The sequence below is a fragment of the Typopeltis vanoorti genome, chromosome 10 (assembly GCF_054136105.1).
Source record: "Typopeltis vanoorti isolate ZY-2024b chromosome 10, IOZ_Tvanoo_1.0, whole genome shotgun sequence".
NCBI lineage: Eukaryota > Metazoa > Arthropoda > Arachnida > Uropygi > Thelyphonidae > Typopeltis > Typopeltis vanoorti.
The window spans coordinates 5,158,626-5,184,091 of NC_143558.1; the positions used below are offsets into that span (position 1 = coordinate 5,158,626).

The following is a 25,466-nucleotide window of genomic DNA, read 5'->3' on the forward strand; positions in this document are numbered from 1 at the left end:
GCCCACTAGGGGGCATGTTTTAGGACTCTAGGACTCACTTCAGCCTCATTTACTTAGTGTGATTGCCTGCATGCACATATCATTGCTTTGTGATCCCTAAAGATAGCAATGTAATATTGCCGAAATATAGGTAGTTATTAAAGTTTTTATAATTAATAATTGAGTTTACGTTGTCATTTCCTAAAAAATTAAAAGCGTGTCTAACCAACATAGAAGCTTATCTACAAGTATATGTTTACATATTTTTTGTGTTTATTAGGAAATTCAAGATTATTTATAGTCTCACTGTATATAAAATAAATTAAAAAACATAAGGAACATGCAACAATACTATTAACATATACATTCACCTCACTCCTTGCTTAGCTAGTTTCACTACATCTAATTATATCGTATCCCAATATAATACTCTCAACAAGTTTGTATGTTGCTATGATATTATTGCATAATTAACTTTATATTATTGCTAGCTTCGTATCAACATTTTTCTTCCAAATAAATCTGCTATTTATTTGTCAGGTCTGCAGTATTGTTAAGGCTGCCTGCATCAGTCCACCTAGATCTTGTCTTTCCCTTGCTTCAAACACCTGTTTTGTCAGCTTTCCTTTCCCATTCTGTTTAAGTGACCATACTGCCTTTCATTAGTTTTTGCTAACACATTCTTGAATGATGACATAGTAGATGGTTCCTTTCTAATATCTTCATTTTTAATGTGATTCTACCAGTGATGTCATCTGTTCATTCTAGTGCTTGACCAACTGTTCATGTATAACTGGACTATCACATCCATAATTTAAAATTGGTTTAAACACTTGTCTCTGTATCAACATACTGCTAGTTAGTGGACTGACTAATTTCTCCCTTATTCCATATATTTATCAGCTGGCTTTGGTTTTGCTTATTTTGTTATCTGTTTCCATTTAATGAAGATGGCAAGCTGAATAATTTGTCACCTTCACTAAAAGTTGTGTTTAAATCGCTGAACTATTTGTTCTATAGTTTCCCTTCAGGATGCAATTGATGCTTGCCATGTTCCTCCCTGTTTTCATAGTAGATTTGTAAGATTTATACAACAGTTATTCAATTAATTTAAAGTCCTGTGAATGTGCTGGATTTATTTAGGAATATGATATCATCAGCATAAAATAGTGACCTGAATTTAATATGTAAGATATTGACATCAGTTTTAATGCCACTTTGGTTCATAATCTGATATATTCAACTACAGCCAACTCGCACTGTCAAAAAGAAGCATTATAACAAACTAGCTCACTATAATGAAATACAGAAAATTCATGAGGAATGTCCTTTACACATCAGATAATCTCTCAGTTATCCAGCCTTCAAATGACTGAACCTTCAGTTAAACATCCCTGGAATAAATTAGTGTGTAAATCCTCTTCAGGTACAGCGCCATGTAATTGTACCTGCAGTTATCCATCCCTTTATTTAGTTAACTGGCAAACTGCTTTTCTCCTGTTGGATAATTGAGAAGTTACTGCTAAATCAAGGAAATTCAATATAACAAACTATTTTTGTGTCGATGTGGAGTTGCTATAGAAAAAATTGACAATACATTATTATTAATCTCTTGGGGGGGGGGGGGAAGTAACCCCTAGGGAGCATGTCCCCTGGGTGGCAAATAGGGGAGCCCACCATATTGTGAAGGAAGTGGCACTCCCATGGATCCCTAGCTGAATCTATCCTCTTCTTCTTCATCTACTTTGAGGAAGATCCACTCACTTTAATCTTTCCTAATCAGCCAACTTTTCTTATTTTATGAACCTTATGCTATTAGAGTACTCGAGGGCCATGGGGTCTTTCCATTTTTGGCCTTACAACTATGTCCCCTCTATAAACCTTTACTATAATTCTACTCTATTCTCCTATAATCTACTCTTTCCCTTTCAATATACCCTATTCCTCCTATGGGTTTAAATTTGGAAGAAGGCTAGTTCAGAAGCCTTAAGGTAGCATCCCTACCACTGAACTATTCCACCAGGCTAGTCACCTGACATGGAGAACATAATTTTACTTTTAAGCTGACAGATAAAGGTAATCAGAATGAATCTATGGAAAACGATCCTGGAATGGAAAAGGTAAAATGGAAATGACAAAATATAATAAATATAGCAAACTGGAATGTAAGAGGAATAGCATATAAAGAAATAGAATTAGACCAAATATTAAATGAAAGAAATTTTAAAATAGCAGTAATCACTGAAACAAAAAAGAAATTAAAAGGAACAATGAGAACCGAAAATTTTAATGTGATATACAATGGAATGGACAGAGACCAAAGAGCTCAAGCAGGATTCATGATTTGGATTCATAACTCCCTTTCTAAACAGTTAAAACATTATAAATTATGGAATGAAAGAATAATAGAAGCTAGAATAAAAATAGATAGAGGTTATTTAACAATAATTGGTTTATATGTCCCAGAAGAAGGAAGAGAACAAGATAATATTGAATTTTATAATCAGCCAGAAAATACTGTATATATAATAAAATAAATAAAAATTATGTAATATTAGCAGGAGACTTGAATGCAAGAACTGGAAACACAAAAATTAATAATAATATAGAAATACATGGAGAACATATTCTAAACAGGAATGTAAAAAAATTGATTGACTTTGTAGTTTATAATAACCTAAAAATAATGAATTCTTTCTATAAACATAAAGACATACATATACTTGGGCAGCATGAGGATGGAAATCAATATTAGATTATTTTATCTTAAATGAAAAGACATCAAAGTTTTCATTAGATGTTAGAATTCACAGAGGAATGAAATAAGCAGTGACCACTTCCTTGTTAAAATAAAATTAAGATTACTACCTAAATGGCTGCAAGCAGTGGTAAGCTATAAAGGGTTCACGGGGGCTCATGCGAGCCCTTTGTTAAATTTTTCTCAAATTTGCAAGCCCCTTGTTCTTCTTGTTTAATAATCTTGTAGAACTAGAAAATACCACCGTTGGATGTATACATGCTACTATAATTGCTACTTTAAATTCATGGATTTTCTGATAACTATATAAAAATCATTTCATTTCATTTTGTTCTGATGGAGCTAGTGTAATGTTAGGAAACAAATCAGATGTTGCAATGAAACTTCTACAAAAATTTCTCAACGTTGTGATTTAGCATTGCGTTCATTGTTTACACTTAGCATTAGATGATTCGATAAAAAAACATTAAAGAAATAAATCATTTTGAAACATTTATGGATAAATTATATGCTTATTATCATCAATCACCAAAAAATCAACGAGAATTAAACACGATTGCAAAAGACCTTGGTATCGAAATTTTAAAGATTGGCCGTGTGTTTGGACCACAATGGGCAGCTTGCAGTTTTATGAATGGCTCTTGCTTTCTGGAGAAATTATCCAGCTTTATGCAAGTGTTTTGCATCGAACAATAAATAGAAAGGCTTTTTAAACTGACTTCTCAATTTGGAATTTTTAAAAGATCTAGCATTAACGATTGATATCCTACAAGAATTATCATATCTGTCAGAAGGTCTACAAATTTGTAATATAAGTATTATAAGGGCTAAGTTAGAAGTTAGGCTTTTTTTTTATATATTTGCTTGACAATGCGAACCCTTTGTTAAAATTTCCATAGCTCACCACTGGCTACAAGTAACAAGAACAGAAAGAAAATTTTAAACATTTGTTTATAAAACTAGACTATTAAATGACACAAATATACAATGGCTATATGAACAAAGAATTAACCAAAATCTAGATAAAATAAAACAAAAGGAAGAAATAGAAATAGAATGGCTTAATATAAAAACGATACTAAATGCAGCAGCAAATGAAAGCTTAGGAAAGACCAAAAAATTCAGTAAATGGAAAAAACTGAAGATATGGGATGATACAACCAAAGAAATAATCAAAATGAAAAAAGAAGCCTATCATAAATGGTTAAACAGTAAAAGATTAGAAGATGAAATAGAATATAAAAGAATAGGAGCCATAGCTAAAACAGAAGTCAGAAAAAGACATTGAGAATCATGGAACAAATATATTTCTAATTTAGAGCATGATTTATATAAAAAGAGACCCAATGTATATAAAATTTTGAAACACCTAAATGTAGATACTAAAGAAAACATAAAATTAAACACCGAATTCAAATTAGAAGAATTTCTAAATTTCTACACAGAATTGTGGACAGATAAATATTTTTAAAAAGACAACTGGCAAACACTTAATGAAAATGAAAAGGAAATAACTAAAGAAGAATTAGAAATCAGCCTGAAAGAAACAAGAAACGGAAAATCACCTGGAAAAGATAAGCTAGGTTCAGAACTGTATAAATATGCAGGATCAAAATTCAAAGAAAGATTCCTATTATTTTTAAATAAAATTTATACAACTGGTAATCCCCCAATAGAATGGAAAAAAGCAATTGTGATTTCTATCTTTAAAAAAGGTAATAGAGATGACCCTAAAAACTATAAAAGTATAAGCATACTAAATTCCTGTTACAAAATATATAGCAGAATTTTAAATAGCAAACTAATGAAATATTCTGAAAACTTTATTTTAGAAGTACAGAATGGGTTTAGAAAAGGACAAATATGTATAGACCCAGCCTTTTGCCTAAAATTAATAATAGAGAAAAGAAGAGAATACAATTTAGAAACACGTATTGCATTTATTGACTTTGAAAAAGCATTTGACAAAGTTAAAAGAAGCATTTTATTTAACATATTATATAAAAGACAAATACCAAATAATATCCTAAAAGCTATCATAAGTATATATGAAAATAATCAAATACAAATAAGATTAAATCATGAGCTATCATATACAAGAGAGATAAACCAAGGGGTCCAACAGGGATGTCCCCTCTCAGCCACTCTTTATAATATGGAACGCCTCCATAGCGCAATTGGAAGAACAATGGTACGTTGCGCCCTTCAATTAGAAAAGGCCTAAGTTCAATTCTCGTCATGACGGGAAGAATCTTTATATGGACTTTTTCAGTCGAAGGTGAGCTAGCCGATCTCGTACGGAGGTAGTGGTGTTTTTTCTCCCGGAAACTCTGGTTTTTCATCCCGCATATAGACAAATCGGCCCTTCATAACATACGCAATTTACAGACAAATAAATACTAGCTGTGGTGGTAGTGGTTGTGGGCAGTAGATGGCGTTGATGTAGGTGATTGGTAGTAGAGGTTCTGTGTAGTAGTGGAGACGGAGAGTTGTACAGTAGGTGTCCTGCCATGATGAGTCTTCGGACTCCTTGGAGGTGTCACGAATAATAATATTTCCCTAAATGAAATAATAAAATGGAATAAAAATTTCCATCAAGGTATTAAACTTTCTCCTACTGTGAACTTAAACACACTCCTTTTTGCCGACGACCAAATAATGATTACAAATTCTGAAGATAACTTACAGAAAACTATTTTAGATCTAAATGAGATAGCCAAAGATTATGGAATGATAATATCAACAGAAAAATCAAAACTATGGCCTTTAAAGGACAAGAACCAGCAAGAACTAAGGTAGTAATAGATAACAACATCTTAGAACAGGTGAATTAATTTAACTACCTAGGTTGTATGATCACGTATGAAAATGAAAGAGCTATAAACGTAAAAATTGCAAAAAAATTTAAAAACAACTGGTGTAATGAACTATATATTTAAACCAAACCTAGTTCAAAAACAAACCAGACTAAAAGTATACAATACATTAGCCCTACCACTCTTATTGTATGGAAGTGAAATCTGGACAATAAAACAAAAAGACAAAGATTAATAACAGCAGAAATGAAATTTATGAGAAAAACTGCAAAGTATGATCTATTTGATCACAAAAGAAATGAAGAAATTATGAAAGAATTAAACCAAGAATCAGTAATAGAAAAAATTTTTAAAATATAAATATAAATGGATGGAACTCGTTCAAAGAATGAAAATAGAAAGATTACCAAAACAATCCTTAAAGTACAAGCCACTAGGAAAAAGAAAACCAGGACGTCCTCTTAAACGATTCACCGATGACTTCTAAGACCGGAACAGGCCTTAGTCCCAAATCCTTGTTGTGCATGATGATGATGACATTATTGTTAATAGTGGAGATAATGTACATTCTTATCTTACAACTGATTTTATTTTATTCTGTTTTATTTATTCATATCAAATCTTCCTTTATATACTTGAATTCTAATAGCTGATCTATAATTGTAGGCTATATATATTACTCTTATATAATAACAGCAGAAACTCTTGTATAATGTTTACACTATATCATTATTATTATTATTATTTTTTTTTTTTAAGAACTTTTCTCTCTGCCTTATTTTACTTTCAAGATCTACAAAATACTTTACTTTCAAGATCTACAAAATTTAAATATTGATCTGTATTTTATTGCTGGGGCTGCATAAGGGTAAAAGCCAGATAACTCGGAGGAGACCTCCATATTGCATTTCAGGAATGCAGAGAACTGACTGGAACTACTGACCTAATGCCCAATCCTCACCTTCACATAATGCATCCTGTTAGTAGGTATCTACTGGGTACTAAATGAACGATAATGAGTTGGAAATTTGGAACTTAGCCAACACCAAACTATTTTTTTATTGCCTTAAACCACAAATTGACATTTCATGCCAGCTGGGGCATTGCCTGGTTAAACAAGGCCCCCCCGGTGTTTTTGTCAACTAGGGTGAACAGTGAAAAGTCAGCTACAGGAACAAGTTCCAACTCAACATCTAGAAGAAGAAGAATAAACCCAACATTAGACGAACTGACGTTAGGAACCATCAGTACAAGGAGTATTAATAGAAAGGAAATCGAACTTGCAGAAGAATTGGAAAAGTACCATGTGAACAAAATTGGCATTACTGAGACAGAAGAAGAACAAAAATAGGTCACATCTTACTAAATATAATAGATTTAGTTTAATCCTTTATCCCCGTGAGAGCAAACAAAGTTTGCGCCTGAAAATATCTTCAGGACTAAACATAGTGTTGTACTATCTTATCCAGTAAGTAGTGCAACACCAAGGCAACTCGTGGCAAAGGTGGAGCAAGCTACCAGGCACTTCTAACCCAGTATCTCCCATAATGCAAAACACATTTCCTATGTGGATATGTATACTGTTATGCATTAAAGGGATTGGCCATCTACCCAGACTAGTTTCGACCTTTATTGAGGTCTCTTCAGTGGGAGCCAGGCCCAGAGCTGGAGATACCAGGCAGAAGCAGTAGCAAGTCATCTGTGCCTATGGGAGTTGCCAAAAGGTTTATCACCTTTTTTTAAAAATTACTCTGGATTTAGAGAAAGATGTTGAAAATTTATTTATCACTAGGTTAGACTATAATAGATTTAGTTTAATCCTTTATCCCAGTGAGAGCAAACAAAGTTTGCGCCTGAAAATATCTTCAGGACTAAATATAGTGTTGTACTATCTTATCCAGTAAGTAGTGCAACGCCACGAGTTGCCTTGGTGTTGCACTACTTACTGGATAAGATAGTACAACACTATATTTAGTCCTGAAGATATTTTCAGGCGCAAACTTTGTTTGCTCTCACTGGGATAAAGGATTAAACTAAATCTATTATAGTCTAACCTAGTGATAAATAAATTTTCAACATCTTACTAAATAAGTAAGATGTGACCTATAATATAGGATATTATTTTCAGGCAATAATGATCTAGGAAAGGAAGGAGTAGCGATAGTATTCAATACCAAACATGAAGATAAACTTCTTTATTAGAAGGCAGTTTCAAGTATAGTTATGTGGGCAAATTTCAAAAGGTTTTACAGACAATGAAACTTATTTGTGGTTGCCTATGGTCCCATAGAAGGTTCTTCCAAGGAACAAGCAGAGAAATTTTTTGAGTTATTAGAACAAGCAGTTGACATAAAGAAAGTGGAAAAGGCGATCCTTGTTGGAGATCTGAACAGTAGAGTAGGAAATGAATCCCACCAAATATATGGGAAAATTGTGAGAAAAGGGCAAAGCTAATAATAATGGTAAGTATTTACTGGACAACACAGACTAGTCATCACTAACACCATGTTTTGACATAAGATTAATGCAAGTTCACATGAAGAGAAGACACAAGAAATAAGAAAAGCCTCATTGACTATGTCATTGTTGATAGTGATATCTTCATGCTTGTTCAGGTTATAAGAGTGTACAGAGGGTTTGAAATGGGAAGTGACCATTACTTAGTACTAAGCAGGATAAAAATGGATATCATATTGAAAAGAATAGTATGTAAGAAAGTTTTAAAAAGAACTAAAGTTGAGCAGCTTTTACAAGCAAATTGTAGGCTCGACTATACAAACATTATTGAAGAAACAATGAAACAAATTGAAAACAAGAACCAAACCTTGGAGTCTCAGTGACAAACTCTGAAGAAGACATTGGTTCAGCTAAGGAGGTATGTGGTGAAATTGTCTGCAAGTATAGAATAATGAGAACACCATGGTGGACACAAGAAGTTAAAGAAGCAGTCCTGGAAAAGAATTAAGTATACCAAAAGTTTCTAGCAAATAAGTCAGCAGATGCCTTAAAAGAATACAAAGAAAAATGTAAGGGAGCTAAGATATGTGTAAAAGTAGCTGAACAAAAGTCATGGGAAGACTTTATAAGAATATAGAAAATAGATATCAGGAAGGTGGCTAAAGTTCTGGAGACTATTGAAGTTTAATGAAGGGGGAAAAAAAGTACTGTAAGAGGAATCAAAGACAATAAAGGCGACATGAAAACTAAAGATAAAGGATATTTTAGATGTGTGGAGTAATTACTTTGAAAGATTGTTAAACGAATCAACCAGAACCATACTAAATTATTTTCAAGAGGAATGCAAAGAGGAGTACATATCAATACTTTAGGTAAAAAAGCCATCAAAAACTTGAAATGTTGAAAGGCAAATGGAGTAGATGATATTCGATTAGAAATATATGGAGGTATAAAAGATTTTCATTGGCTACACTACATAATTCAGATAGGCTGATCATAAGTTCAAATTCCCAACAATTGGAGTATAGCTCTCATAGTGCCCATCTGTGAAAAAGGGAATAAAACTGAACATGAAAATTGCAGAAGAACTCTTCTAAGTGTTCCAGGTAAGATTTATGCAAGCATATACTTGAAAAGAGGTTGAGAAAGATTGTGGAAGAGAAACTTGGAGAAGAACAAGCTCGGTTCAAGCCATTTAGAGCCTGTCAAGTTCAGATTTTCACTTTAAGACAAATAGTTGAGAAATTGTGGAAATATGACAAGGACCTGTACTAAAAGTTTTTGTAGATCTGGAAAAGGCATACGACAAGTACCCATAGAAAAGCTTTTCAAAACACTACAATTATATGGGGTGAATGGAACATTATACAGAACAGTACATAGTCTATATTTAAGTTGTCAGTCAGCAGTTAGAATTGAAGGAAATACAGGAAGATGGTTTGATGTAAAATCAGGAGTAAGACAAGGATGCACATTAACTCCACTCTTATTCATTATTTATGTGGATCACATTTTGAGAGAAAGTGGCATTAGGCCTGATATTAGAATTGAAGATGTCCAACTTAGCTCTTTGCTTTATGCAGATGATGTTGTACTCCTAAACACATCTAGTGCAAGTCTCCAGGATTCACTAACTAAATTGAATAACAGCTGTAACAAATTTGGCATGAAAATCAGCCAAAATGAAGGAAATGAGCAAAATTATGAAAATAGGCAGTTGCATAGAAAACTTCAGGTAATCTGAATGGAAATCCAGTAGAATAAGTAAAAGATTTCAGCTATTAAGAGGTTTTAGTTATTGATCTAAGAGTTTGGTTAGAAATAAAGCATTGATCAAAGACTAGAGACCACAGATATGACAGTTCTGAGAAAAATTAGGGGAGTGAACCGATGGCATCAATGGCAGAATCATATTAAAAAATGACGATATTAGAAATTAACCTGACACTATTAGTATTCAAGAATGTGTAAGCAGAGCTAATCTAAGGTGGTATGGCCACTTAAATGGAATGGATGAGGAAAGGTTAACAAAATGTGTGTTTGATGCCAAAATGGCTCAGGTGAAGACCAAGGTCTATAGACAGCTTATATTTAGTCAGAGAGTCATCTTGTTTATGTACTCAAACATTAAACTTAATTCAAAACACCTTACAAGTAGTTTAAGGTCACAATATTAAGGTTTCAACTTACACTCCTTGAATCTTTGTTAACTTGGTGTTAATTAAAATAAATGAGTTTGCGATACGAAACACTAAATCAATGTAACTCTTAATTGTAACGAGATACTACCTCAATGGCATAAATGTTATTATTCTTATTATTATTACGGGCAACTCCAAGGAGTCCATAGACTCATCGAGGGAGGCCCTAACATCATCTCAATAACAACTATTTGTCATTCACACAGTATCTGTCATACCTTGCCTTGAACTCATTCACGGTCGTAGCATCCACAACAGACTCTGGCAGCTTATTCCACTCATTCACCACTCTCCAAGTAAAAAAACCTAGCTCTAACACCCCTGCTAACCACATTCTTGCTCAGCTTCCATGTATGGCCCCTAGTCCTTCCACCACCAGTCCTATTCTCAAAAATATCTTCTGGATTAAGCTTATAGAAACCCTTCAGTAATTTGAATGTCTCAACATATCACCCCTTGTCCACCTATTGACCAATTTTTGCAACCCACAATCTTCAACCTGTTCTCATAAGGTTCATTCCACAGACCTGCTATCATCTTGGTCACTTGTCTTTGGATCCTCTCCACCTCCTCCCCATCAAGAAGAAACCCTGGTGCCCCTATCTGGGCACAGTAGTCTAGATGGGGTCTTATCAAGGCTTGATACAAAGGAACAGTAACTTGTTTGTCTCTGCTTGTTAAAGTATTTTTCAGAAGCCAAGTGATTTGATGAGCTGATTTAGCCACTTTTGCGATGTGCTCCCTATCCACCAACACTCCCAAATCCCTGGCCTCGTCAATCTCCTGGAGTACAGTTCCACCAATGTGATATACTGCTGCTAATCTTTTCACTCCCAAAATGCATAACCTTACATTTTGCCACATTAAATTGACATCCATTCTCTTTAGTCCAGTCCTCAAAAATATCCAAATCATCCTGCAAAATTTTGACATCCTGTGCACTCACTATTGCTCTACCCAACTTTGCATCTTCAGCAAACAAATGAAAAGTTCCTCTCAGATTCTTTCCTATACCATTAATGAACAAATTGAACAGTATGATAAATTTAGTTTAATCCTTTATCCCAGTGATAGCAAACAAAGTTTGCACCTGAAAATATCTTCAGGACTCAATATAGTGTTGTACTGTCTTACCTGGGTAAGTAGTACAACACCAGGCAACTCGCAGCAAAGGTGGAGCAAGCTACCAACGCAATTCCAGATTCTACTACTCGGTCATGCAAGTATAGCATTTTTAGACGCAAACTTTGTTTGCTCCCATTGGGATAAAGGATTAAACTAAATTTATCATAGTCTAACCTAGTGAAAAATAAACTTTCAACAAATTTAACAGTAGTGGTCCAAGAACAGAACCCTGCAGCACACCACTAGTAACAGGCTGTCTTTTGGACTCTTCTCCTGAATAAACCACTCTCTGATATCTCTTTATCAACCACCCTCCTATCCATCCCCATACGTTGCAGTTTACTGATTAGAATTCCATGTCAAAGTCCTGTCAAAGAGCTTAGCAAGGTCCAGTAGAATCACTGTAAACCCATTACCCTTATCCAGTTCAGCCGTCACTGTGTTATAAAACGTGAGCAAATTACTGAGGCATGATCTACCCTTCACAAAACCATGCTGTCCCCCATGCAGTATCCCATTTTCATCTATCCAATCCTGTATTTTCCTCTTGACTATTTTCTCTAGGACCTTGACAACGATTCCTGATATGCTGATTGGTCGATAATTTACAACAGAAGTCTTGGAACCTCCTTTATGCAGTGGAACTATTTTCCCCTCTTTCCACCCCCTTGGGACTAAGCCAGACCCGAGACTCAAATTAAACAAAATGGTCAAGAGCACTGACAATTCTTTAGCCGCTTCACATACGACACAAGCTAGTATACCATCCAGTCCCACAGATGTATTGACATCGAGGTTTTGTAATAGGCTATTCACCTCCACTTCATTCACCACAATTCCCGTATGAACTGTTGGTTCTTTCATTCCTGCAATGTCACCACCTGGATGATATACTCCTGCAAAGTGCTCGCTTAGTAATTCCACTATATCAACTGATTCGGTTACCTCTCTACCATTGGCATTCTTTAAAATCATTCTGCCATATACATTTTTACTTTTACTTGCAACATATCGAAAAAACTGTTTGGGATTCTCCTTAGCGTGCATGGCTAATGTTCTTTCATAATCTGCTTTTGCTTTTCTTACCACACCTGTTACCCTTCTGGCCTGCACTTTATACCATTCATGTGCCTGCCGGTCACCTTTCTCTTTAAATTCCCTCCACAGTTGTTTCTTTTTTTGCAGCTCAAGCTTAATGGTGTTATTCATCCATTTAACCCCAAAACTTGATTTATTATTCGGACTCTAGGTATACAGTCAGCCATTGCCTCCTGCAAACACTTCTTAACTGCCTCCCATGCACTATCAACATTCAGCCCTTGCAGTTGTACACGTCATGGCACTGAACCAATCAAACTCCTAAGCTTGTCATACTTACCAGCCCAATAATTCCACATGTACCCTGTCTTAATTGTAAATTCCACACCTTTAGCCACCTCTGAAGTCAAGACCCTATGATCACTCTCACCAATTGGTAGCAACGTGGTCATATTCATTACAGCCAAATTCTCAGCTGCAATTACTAGGTCAAGCACTCTCTGACCCCTAGTATTTTCCATTACATGCTGTCGCAGATAGTTATCCCTTAATAACCGCATAAAATCCAATTCCTTCCTCCCATGTGTAAAATCCAATTCTTTCCTCCCATGTGTCCTCTCCTCCTTCCAATCAATGTTACTTCAAAGAATGCCAATGGTAGGTAGTTGAAATCTCCCATAATAATTACCCTCCTTCCACTCATTTCTTCTATTTGCTTATGCATATTATCTCCACCATCTATTCCATCACTTGGTCTATGGCAACACCCAATTGTATATTTTGTTCTGCTAGCCTCAATCTCACACCAAAATAGCTTCAAATTATGCTCTTTTCTCTATCCTGCAGTTCAACTTCTATTCTCCTTGGCTGTAGCTCATCAGCTATCATCAATAACGCTCCTCCCCCCTTTATTCTCCCTGTCACTCCTGAACACACTATACCCCTCACATTCAATCCCCACTAGCTATATCATCTTCTGTCAGCCATGTTTTACTAATGCCAATAACCTGTGACCTGGAAGTGCCAACCAAGGCCAAAAATTCTTCCTTCTTGTTCCTAATACTTCTGGCATTAGTGTACATGAACACCATTTCTTTTCTTTTCTTCTCTAGCACCAAGACACATTATCTTCACTGAATGAATGTGTAGGGCATTTCTTCTCAAGCTATTATTAGTGTTATTGAAAGACGGAGCTTCCTTTTCTTGTGAGTGCCTTTTATCTATTAAGTCTCTAAAAAATCCTTATACACAGCAAAACTTGAATTATTGTTTTCCATCACAAGAAAGTATTTTTTTTTTGTTAAAACTTCATAGACTGTTATTTATGCAACTATTTTAGCCTGTTTTCTCCTAACCTGAACAAGTATGGTTGCATTAATTTGCTAAAAATTTGGGAGACTGTTATCATAAGATCAACTCCTACATGGTTGTAATACTTCTTTCTTACAACATTAGATGGTGCCAAATTAAGACTTGATCTTTTGTCCATTATAATTTTAATGTTTCACTTACTCATCATCTTTACTTACATGTTAACAGCAACATATAATATGTTCTGAAGATGCTGGTTTAAAATCCAGCAAAATATAAGACAGTTAATAAGCATCTTTTTACAATTTAGTTGGTTTAGTGTTGTAATACCATTAAAATAAGTTATGAATAACATTCTCCACCTATGCTTGTATATCAGAATGCATATCTAGGTATTATTATGAATTTAGGTAATTTGTTGCCTGGTCGCCTGAAGGAGGATTAGCATGTCTACTTTCCAACCAAAAGGCTATGGACTTGAATCCCACCTTGGGCATGGATGTTTTATTAATGTCTCTAGGTCATAAATGAATTTCTTTGCCTGGTGAGATCACAGCCCTGAAGTGACTTGAGAAAGTTCCATATTTTGTCTCTGTGAGTTTTCAGAATTATCTAGCCCTTAACCCGACCATTGTTATGTACTATAGACCATCATCAACCCCAGTGTCTTTTAAATGTGACATGGGGGTTGTTGGCAGTGTTTATACAAAATATGCAAGTAAGTAAAGCTACTATCAACTAGATTTTAGCTGAAGTTTTCCAGTATGAATAAAAATGAGTGCATACCCATTTTATAATTCTGTGATACTTCTCCTTAATATACCAGCTAATGGATAGCGTATCCACTCTTCAGCCAAAAGGCTGCAGGTTCGAATCCTGCTGTGGGCATGGATGTTTGTGATTGTCTGTGGAAATACAAGTGGTGGTTGACGGCAGATGGCTTTGATGTAGTTGCAGTCAGTTGGTGATTGATTTGTGAGACGGAGTTGTAGAGCAGGTGCCCTCTCTCGATGAGTCCTTGGACTCCCTGGAGGTGTCAAATAATAATAATTATTATTATATTTCCATGTGCTGCAGTACCATTCAGTTGCAGTATTCATGCTCTAAAGAATTTACTAATAAACACCAGGGTTGGACAAAATAATGTGAATCCATTGTTTTAGGAGTTAATGTTATTAGTGTATGCTACACTGTTAAAAAAAAAAAAAAAGATACAAATATCATTTATTGTTTTTGTGTTCTCTAGGTATGCCAGTGTAGTACAAGTTGTTTACAGCAACTGTTAGTCTGAGTTGTCAGTGAAATTGGTGATTTGTCAGACTTTCAAAGAGGACAAATCATGGGAGTCATAGCCATTTAGTAAGAGTATCTGTAACCAGAACAGCCCAATTGGTCAGAAAGTATTTTTAACTTGGGTATAGTTATGTTAAAGATACCAAGCAATTTTAAACCTGGTTTTACTCCATTTTTTCCAAGTAAGCAAACAGACAAAATGTCAAGTTTGCACCTGCAATTTATGCAAGACTAGTTGATCCCACAGGTAGTGCAAGACCAAGGCAACTCGTGGTAAAGGTGGAGCAAGCTCTGATCACTAATTTTAATATTTACCCTTAATGCCAAAACACATCTCCAAGAAGGGGATGTATGATGTTTTGTATTAAAGGCAAAGGGCCACTACCCAGACCGGTTTCGACCTTTATCGAGGTCTCATCAGTGGGAGCTAGGCTAGAAATACCAAGATTTAGTAATGCAGAGCTTGTAAGTATTTTACCAAAACAAGTTACCATAAGGTGTTATAACCTTATTAAATAAAAATCTCGGAGGAGATATAGATTTATGGTAACTTGTTTTGGTAAAATACTTACAAGCTCTGCATTACTAAATCTTGGTATTTCTAGCCTAGCTCCCACTGATGAGACCTCAATAAAGGTCGAAACCGGTCTGGGTAGTGGCCCCTTGCCTTTAATACAAAACATCATACATCCCCTTCTTGGAGATGTGTTTTGGCATTAAGGGTAAATATGAAGATTAGTGATCAGAGCTTGCTCCACTTTTACCACGAGTTGCCTTGGTCTTGCACTACCTGTGGGATCAACTAGTCTTGCATAAATTGCAGGCGCAAACTTGACATTTTGTCTGTTTGCTTACTTGGAAAAAATGGAGTAAAACCAGGTTTAAAATTGCTTGGTATCTTTAACAGCCCAATTGGTCAGCTTGCCAACAGTAACAGTTTCTTGAGTTATGACTGCATACACAAAGCATGGCAACCCTTCATCGGTGAAGAAGAATAGTGGCTGAAAACCAAAATTGAATGACAGGGACTGTCAAATAACAAGGATTGTGTCCAAACAACACAAAACCTTTCAGTATCCACCTTGAAGATCCTATTTCCACAAAAACAATTTGCATAAAACTTCATAATTGACAGGCTGTGACTGCTAAACCTTGAATAACAGAATCCAGTGCAAAATTGCAAAAAAAAAAAAAAAAGATGGTGACAGGAACATAAAACCTGGACAGGTGATAACTGGAAATGAGTGATATAGTCCGATGAGTCAACATTTACTTTATTCCCAACAACAGGCCAGATAACCCCTAAAGAAGTATATAATTCTGACTGCCTGGTTCCATCATATGTTCCTGGTCAAACATAGAGATGTATCTGCAGGCAACTATATCCAGCTGAAGCAATACACACTTAAGTGTGTATTGCTTCAGCTGACCCCATCATAACCCTAAATGGTCGAGTTATTGCCAGTTTGTACGTGGACATCCTGGCCGGGTGCATCTTATGTTCCAAATATTGTTTCCCAACAATGATGCCATTTTCAAGATGATGATGATGATGCACCTATATACACAGACACACAGCCAGAACAGTTCAGTCTTGGTTTGAGGAGCACCAAGAAGAATTTCAACATCTGCCATAGTCAGCTTAATCACCTGACTTGAATATCATTGAACCACTGCGTGCAATTTTGGAGAGCAGAGTGAGAAGCAGATTTCCTCCTCCAACATCTCTCAATTAGTTGGCAGATATTCTGATTGATAAATGGTACAACATTCTACTGGAGACTATTAAAAAGTTGTATGAATCTATTCCAAAATGGTTGGCAGCTTATTAAAGGTAAATTGTGGTCCTACACCTTATTAATAAGGACATATTGCCTATTTCCTGGGTATTCACATTATTTTGCTAAATCACAAAATCCAACATGAAATTGCAAAAGAATGGCGATAGGAACATAAAACTTGGCCAGGAATTTTACGAAGTACTTAGCAAAATTAAGTGAAAAAAAAATTCATTGCTTATTAATGCTTAAGTGTGTATTGCTTCTGTGTTAATAATTTCCATTCATTAATAGTCAAGTCACTTTCGCATTGTACATGAGAAGTGCCAGTAATGCTATGGTCGATCAAATAGCTACACTCTACCATCATATATCTAAAATGACATTGTAGCATACTAATCCTGATTGGTCCGGTTGCAGAGTAAACCGCAACTAGATGGGTCCACAGGTGGAGCATAGTGGATCACTCCCCAGATATGTAGGGCAGCTATGAGATAAGCAGTAATGGAGACCAACAGCAGCATTGCCATCATGGGTAGTGAAGTGGCCTTTGGCAAAGCCTCTCAAACTAAAATGCTACAGAAGATAAACTGCAGCAACTGTATGGTGCAGCTGCACAGGTGTGTGCTCCATGTCAGGAACAGGGACTGATGGTAGCCTCCACCAGCCCCCAGCTAGGAAAGCAGCAACCTCTGACTAATACCACACCTTCAGGGTTCAAATGCTAACTATGGTATCTTGGACACTACAAAAAATGAGCACACGGTATCAAAGTAGACTTACTGGCTTGAATGTCGCCCCAGTCTACAAGACTGGGGCGACATTCAAGCCAGTAAGTCTACTGGCGACATCCACTTAGGCAGAGGGTTATGTTCAAAAAGTCCACTACAGTCTCAAAATCACTTTAATCACCTTAAAAATGAACAAAGACAACCAAACAAGAGCATCAGGAATTGCGTGAATATCCTCCAGTTCAATATCAAGGGATTCACTAGTTCAAAATCAGAGGTATTAAATAATATTTTTACCAGGCACAAAGTAGACATTGTTACCCTACAAGGAAATATCATCATTCCTGGCAACATTCTTCCCACTGATAAACCTGATGAAAGTTATTGCCTGGTGATCTACACAAAAGTAAATTTGTAAAGAATCTCCAAATCTCTGGACCATTCAGAAGTGACTTTTTCATTGGTATCCAACTGGACATCTTCTCAATCTACGATGTATTTAAACCTCTTTTACTAGCCTCTACTGGCCTAGCGTAGACTTTCTCAGCCAGTCATCCTGGTATTATCCACAGAGATTTCAACTCACATAGTATGTTATGGGGATACAATAATGATGACATCCCAGGCCTGCAATTGACAGGAGGTGGAGGTTGTTTGCTGACAACCTCCACCTCCTCTACAACAGCAAACAACCTGGAATCTTTAAATCTGGAAGATGGAGATCAGAGACAACTCCTGATCTTTGTTTTACCAAGATCAGGAAAGCAAACTGGCCAAAATTTACTGAATTCATTGAAAACAACATCAACGTAATTCCACCTACATGCCTACAGTTGATAACTATGAAAGATTCACTAAACTTCTCATAGCATCTGTTTCTGTCCTCTTAAGGTCCTTGTATGATGGTAGAAGAGCTTTGCTGGCATGAAGAAATTAACACCCTCAACTGTATCAGGTTAATTCACAAGGCTTGGTCATTGCTCTGCTGACTAGGAGACACCAACACTCCAAGGAAAAGTAAACCTTAACGGTATTGCAAAAGTCCTAGAACAAAAAGGTAAATCCAAAATTCCCACAGACACCAAAAAAGAAATCCATCGTCTTTATAAAAAAAAAAGTTTTCTTATATGTCCTATAAACTCCAATCCATTAACTATAGGTTAAATTGATGCAGCACCCAAACTAACTAAAACAGATAAAGCTCCTGGTGTTGATGGCATCTTTCCAGACTTTCTTACTCCCCTTGGCCCAAGCGCAAAATCCTGGCTATCTAATTTCTTCTCCGCAATAATAAATGATGAACGGCTCCCAAAACTTTGGCATGTCAATACCTAATAAGTCAACTGATGACTCTATAGCATTACTCTGCACTCCTTACAAACTTTTTCAAATGAAATGATTATCCTTTAGAATTTCTCGTAAAATAGAAGCCATCTTACCCAGTGAACAGTCTGGGTTTAGGCCTGGCAGAAGCTGCTGCAATCAGGTCCTAGCTCTCACAACCAATATAGAAGCTGGATACTAAAAAGATTTAAAAACGGTTACTGCCTTCATAGACCTAACATCAGCTTATGACACCATATGGAAGAAAGGTTTACCATATAAAGCAGCCACAATAATCAACTGCCAAAAAAATTAAAATTACTAGAACAAATCCTTGCCAATAGGAAAATAACGATTCATCTGAATATTCAAAAAAATAGAACTTTTATCCTACAGGATGGATTGCCACAAGAATCTCTCCTCACCCCAGCTTTATTCAACCTGTATACACAAGTAATATCCCTCCAATAGCTAGTCAAAGGTTTATCTATGCTGATGACACTTAAGACAATCTTCCACAGCCTTGAGGAACCACTGAGCAAAGATCTGAGCTTACTCCAAAATTACTTTGAATGCTGGGAACTATCTCCTAATCCCAGCAAAACTATTGTTTCTGCTTTCTGCCTAATTTACAATGAGCTTCATGGTTATTTATGCAACAGGACTCTAATCCAATCCATGAAAGTAACCCTTGTTACCTTGTGTCACACACCAAGTTCAAGGTTAAAGATGTCTGCCAGGAATGTCATAAACAAGTTGACAAGTATAACTTGTGGTTGTAATGCCTCGACTCTTAGAACAGCCACCCTGGCTCTAGTCTTCCCTGTTACAGAGTGTTGTTCACCAGTTTGGAGCTGAAGTCACCACATGACTCTTATTGCACACATCTTAATGTAACAATGAGAACCATCTCTTCTACCTTACGATCTATTCCTTTCCCATGAATGAGTGTTCTTTCCCATATCACTCTTTCATGCTTCAGAAGAGAGGAAGCTATCATCAAAGAAATAAAGAAAATCAGAAATAATATGTATTCCTATTCATCAAGATATCTCTTCTCCACCAGTTCTGGGAACCATCATCTGGTAATTCCACAGGACTAGTGGAGAAGACCGGAATGAACTGTGGATCAGGTACAAACGAGCACCTGCTCACAGCTCAAACTATCAAAATGCCAGGAATCAATCTATCTTGAAACTTCTAGAGTCAGCTAAACAGATTTAGGACTGGACAGATTTAGGACTGTGAAAATTCAGTCTGTATATAGTTTTTCTTAATAATTTCTTGTATTTTTCCTATACATTAAATCCTCCAGTTGGTAAGAGTGATTATGCTGTATTCACTTGGAAAGTGGCTAAGTTTATGGATGTTCCATTCAGAAAAGGTTAAATGCTGAACTACAAGCAGAAAATTGTGACCAACTGAGGAGTATGCTAGAGCAAGAACCTATAACATATCAGTGCCATGTGTGAGGTGCAGTAAGGGTTGAAAAAGAAGAAACCTATTGGCATTCTACTTAAAGTGCTGTAGGTTGAAATTGTTGAGAAACATATCATAAGAAAGGCTGTTCCAATGGACAGAGGTAGATGGAATAAAGGAGGAAGAGAAGAAACAAGTTTGATGAGTTTGCAGTTTTACTGTAATGGGATATTGGACAGCTGTTGCTCGTTTTAATAGGCCTAACAGCAAGTGGAGAAACGATATTTGCCAATTCATTGGGGCAGTGACCATGGAAGCACCAATAGAAGGGAGAGACAGAGCAGAAACGTTTCATCTATGAGATAGATGTGAAGTGAGCCTGTGAGGGAGGAATCATCTATGAACCAAATTGCTCTCTTCTGGACAACATCAAAAATTTTTAAGGAGATTTTAGGTGCATCACCCCAAATATGTGAACAGTATTCTAAAGGTGGGTGGGTATAAAATTGCTTCTTGAGCAAAGAAGAATGCCTAGTTTTTTTAGAAGTTGAGAAAACTATTGATGTGATGTGTTTGTGCCAAGAAAAGTTGGAGGTAAACATCAGTCCAAGGAGAGATAGTTTATCCTGTATGGTGATGTGTGTATTACTGAGGATGAGGGAAGGGGAGCTGAGATCCCTTTAGTGAGAGAAAAGGTAGGACTGCATTTTGACAGCATTAAAGGTCACAGGGATAACCTTGCCCCACTGAAGGATGATCGTATGGAGGTCAGCGATTTAATGTGTTGGAGATTTAATGGAATATATACAGCATTAAGAAAGGATTAAAACTAATTTTAATGCTTCCAATATTTTGTCTCAGTCATTGAGACATTTTCAGGGATTGCAAATAACTCAGAAATTCAGAAATGTCATCACCATTTTTTCTGATGTGCCATGGTTATGGCACATCAGAAAAAATAGCCCTGGTCCTTAAGAAAGTACAACCTCCATACAGCATTAAAGCCCCACTGTAAACTTGCTACGAAAGATCATCTCCTTCCTCTCTTAGTGCCTGGAGTATATAAAGTACCCTGTTCCTGCAAGCTGGTTTACTTTGGACAAACAGGTAGATCAGCAACCATTCATTTAGAAAAACACAAATCATACATCTGCAATCACGACTACAGTCAATCTGGCCTTTCAGACCATCTTTTGGATACAACCCGCAGTATCTCTTGGAGAAACACCACCATGCTCCACCAAAAGTAAATTCAAACCATAGCAAATTCAAAAAAGAAAGACTGTTTTTAAAATCTGCAGCAGCACTCAGAAATTAACTGAATTTAAATAAATATGTTTGAATAAAACTTCTCATAATTTGGGAAACATTAATTATCAGCGATCCCACTTTACATCCTAGGCCGTCCACAAACTCCCATAGAGGGTGCACCACCTAGATAGGACTTTAGAGTCACCCATGTGTTTCACTTAGTATTGTGTTGTATTTGAGTGTTATTACAAGAGTTATTTGTTATCCCTGAAGATGTCTCAGTGACTGAGATGAAATATTTATTGGAAGCATTAAAATTAGTTTTAACCCTTTCCTAGTGCTGTAAATATTCCATTAAACCTCTAACATGATGTTCTCACAGCACTTAAGCCTCAGCACACAGAACAGGGAATATTCCACTGGAAAGACTATATGACGTCCAATTGCAAAGGATGGCCTATGATATATCTAGAGTGGTAATGGGGATTTTGGAAGATTTGATAATAGCTTGCATATAGAAATGAGTTGAAAGGGAAATCTCTACTTTACAGTGAACAGCCTAGGTTTACTAAGGTAAGGTCATATTTTGAGGAACTTGCTCACATTTCATAATAATGGTGTGATTGAGTTAGACAAGGGGGAATGGATGCACCATGATACTTTGGGATATATGGATATATATATATATATATGGGGATGTAAGTCTACAAGATTTAAAGTGACCATTTGTGTACCATAGAGATCAGTTTTTTGTCCATTGTTATTCATTCTTTACATTGATGATATAGAGAAAGACTGACTGGTGGTTTACAGCTGTTTGCTGATGATACAAAGATTGGCAGGGTAATCAGGAATGCAGATGAAATGCACTGGAATTGTGGACATGTCAAAATGGTTGTCAATTCTTTGTTAGTAAGTGTAAAGTTATGTGGATATCTCATTACACCAAAGTGTAATGAGATATCCAATGTCTTATATTCGTAGTTATGTTAGAAGAAACTGATTAGACTATAGTTTTAGTAGATCAGAAGTTGAAGTTCAACGGCCATGTAGCAAAAATTGCAAATACAGCTCCCCACAGAATAATTGCAATACTGAAATGAATCTCGATATGTAACGATAAGAAGTAAATTTGCCTTTTTACAAGGCCTTGATACAACCTCACTTGAACTGTTGTGCACAGATCTGGTGTCTGTGTTTATTCTGATACAAGGAAAGAGAGAGAGAGAAAAAAAGAAGAAGAGTGGGAATGAGAGCTAGTTTTTTTTTTTTCTCTTGTAGAGTAATGCATAATTGGATGATTGGAATGGATTGCCTTTGTAGGTGGCTAGTGTGAAGGAATGTGAAGGAATTCAAGAAAAGGTATGACAGCTGGTGCAGGTGATGACCTCTCAATGAATTCTTGACTCCCTGGAGGTCTTTCTTAATAATAACAATAATATTAGGTATGCTATTTAAAATGTGACCCCAAAAAAGATGTAAGGATGTGTTGGAGAAAAAAAAAAAGATATATATATATATATATAATTATTTAGGTTTACTTCTGCTACTTTGTTGTTTGGTGCCCTCTTTCAGGTCAAAAAGGCTTCTGTATTGCCATTTTGTACCCAATTAGGTAATTATTCTCTTTGCATTATAATGGTTTTATATGTGCTTCCTTTTGTGTACTTATAGAAATTCAGACTGTATTTCCATCACTGTCACAAAGTCATTGTTGTGCTATTAATTCAATATGTGTAGTCTCATTCTGTCTCTCTCCTCCTGTTCATTAGAAAAAGATGATCATGAAAAAGAGTCAAGTACATTTTCGATAACATTTTTCTTATTTCTGTACATGCAGTTCATTGTTATCATGAGATGACACCCCTACTGAAAAGAAAGGAAGCAATAGATTTTTGTCTCCTGCTCACAGAACGAATAGAAGGATCACAAAGGATGGTTGCTCTTCAGTCTATAGAATGGGAAAACTGTCCATTAATGGAAGGTGTGTTACGAGGAATGGTAAGTTTTATTATGTGGAAAATTTTAATGTGAAATTTAAGTTAATATCTAAAATGCACAAACACTCAATATGCTTTTTTTCTCCCTTAAGAACATTATTGAGAAATAATATATATTTGAATTTGTGAAAATGCTGTGATACATTAAATTTGATTATTAATGGATCCAAAAACCAATATTTTTGTGGCTGATTGGCTTTTCATATTTAATGGTAATTTGCAGAAGTTATAGCAAATATATGAAGGGAAAAATAACATACTACATCAGACATGTACAGGAAATGAACATGTTTCCAAGAGCAAATTGAGAAGAAAATATAACTCTTTATTAAGAACGTATATGTTGATGCTTATTGGCAACGTATTTTGTTAGATACAACTCATCTGTCATGCTGGTTCATTGTTTAGCAAAATGTTTAAAGGGGAGTGGATTCTTTTCGGCAGAAGAAAGCCTGAATAAAAACTTTTAAGATTACAAACACTTATAATGAATAATATCGCACTGTTTTGGCAAAATTGAAAGAATAAATATTTCTTGTTTTGCTTATAACAAACAGATTGCGAAATCTAGTTTCTAATGTAATAGTCTCCTTTCTTTCTTATCTCTCATCCTTCTCTTTATAAAATATTCCCTCTAAAGATAGGAACTATGTATAAGCCTTTCTTTTAGAGTTACACGGTGATCAGATTCATTTTAAAAATTTATGGAATTTACAATCGTGTTAAAAAAAAGGTTGTAAATTATATGGTAAGCTGAAGATTCAAGTTTCAAATATGATCAGTTGACTGGCTTTTTTTTAAATGGTATAGGGACAGCAATATCACTCCTAATTGCATCAGGCTAAAGAGAAAATTCACCTCAACAAAAGCGACGAATATACCACCGTATGGAGAAAGTACTTCTCGGAGAGCAGATTTAAGCTACCAGAAGGAACCTAGCCGCTACACAAAACCAGCTACTAAAAGAAAAACCTGAACTTTCAAGCTACGTAAACGAAGATATCTGGATGATCCTAGAAAAGATTACGGAAAACACAGCCAACCACATCTTCAAAACAAAGAAAGGAAACCTAATTTCCAAATTCCAAAGACTAAAAGAATGACAAAACCAGCCGTCATATTCAAAGTTCGCCACAGTGAATAACAACAACCTACCAGAAGCAAGAAACAGCAGGAGCCACCAATCACCCACAGGTATCGATGACATAGTCAACCTATCTAACCACGCTCTAAACAAAGACGAAATCTCTATACTTAACAAAAGTTTAAATTTTGCTATAGCACCGAAATCGATAAACAAACTTGAATTTACGTGTAATATTGAAAGAGGCCTAAGATTCATCCCTAATAACATAGCAGACAAAATATGTTTAGAAACTGCCAACATTTTATATCATTACAAAACAATAACAAGCAACATTACTAAACACGAATTAACAGTGATAAAATCACTTAAAACAAATCCGAACATAGTAATAACCAGAGCTGATAAAGGAAATGGCACCGTTATTTTAAACTGTGCCACTTATGTAGAAAAAATGAATCTGCTGGTCTCTGACAATAACACATACAAATGAGTTAACTACAACCCAACCAACAGAATAAAAAACAAAACAGAGAAACTACTTAAGTCAATTACCACTTCGCCTGAAGATACCGTCGAAAAACTATTTCCTCACTATGCGCGCTCCCCAAGAATTTACGGGCTACAGAAAATTCACAAAGAAAACACACCGTTAAGACCTATAGTTGAAGGAATTGATAGCCCGACATATCACTTAGCCAGAAAATTAGCAGGAACACTCAAAGAGTTGGTAGGTCATTCCCCCTCCTATATCAAAAACACACAACACTTCATAAACACCATCAAAGACATTACATTACCCAATCAATGACACAATCCTTCTCCTACAGAACAAATTCCCTCCAGATATCACGGCGCTCTTTGCGCATGTATTACGGTCGGGTTATTTTGTATGGCAAAAC

General features: G+C 35.8%; 1 protein-coding gene across 4 annotated transcripts in view; it reads left to right on the forward strand.

The window, feature by feature from the left end:
* The window catches only part of LOC150102142 (uncharacterized), a 385,716-nt gene that overhangs the window by 331,379 nt on the left and 28,871 nt on the right, over nucleotides 1–25,466 (forward strand). For 3 of the 4 annotated variants that reach the window (XM_090399664.1, XM_090399665.1, XM_090399666.1), the window contains exon 13: nucleotides 23,321–23,481. In XM_090399664.1, the coding sequence (XP_090255790.1) occupies nucleotides 23,321–23,481 (161 nt within the window). Of the gene's footprint in view, nucleotides 1–23,320; nucleotides 23,482–25,466 lie in introns of those variants that run through there. The other variant, XM_090399668.1, reaches the window with a different exon arrangement.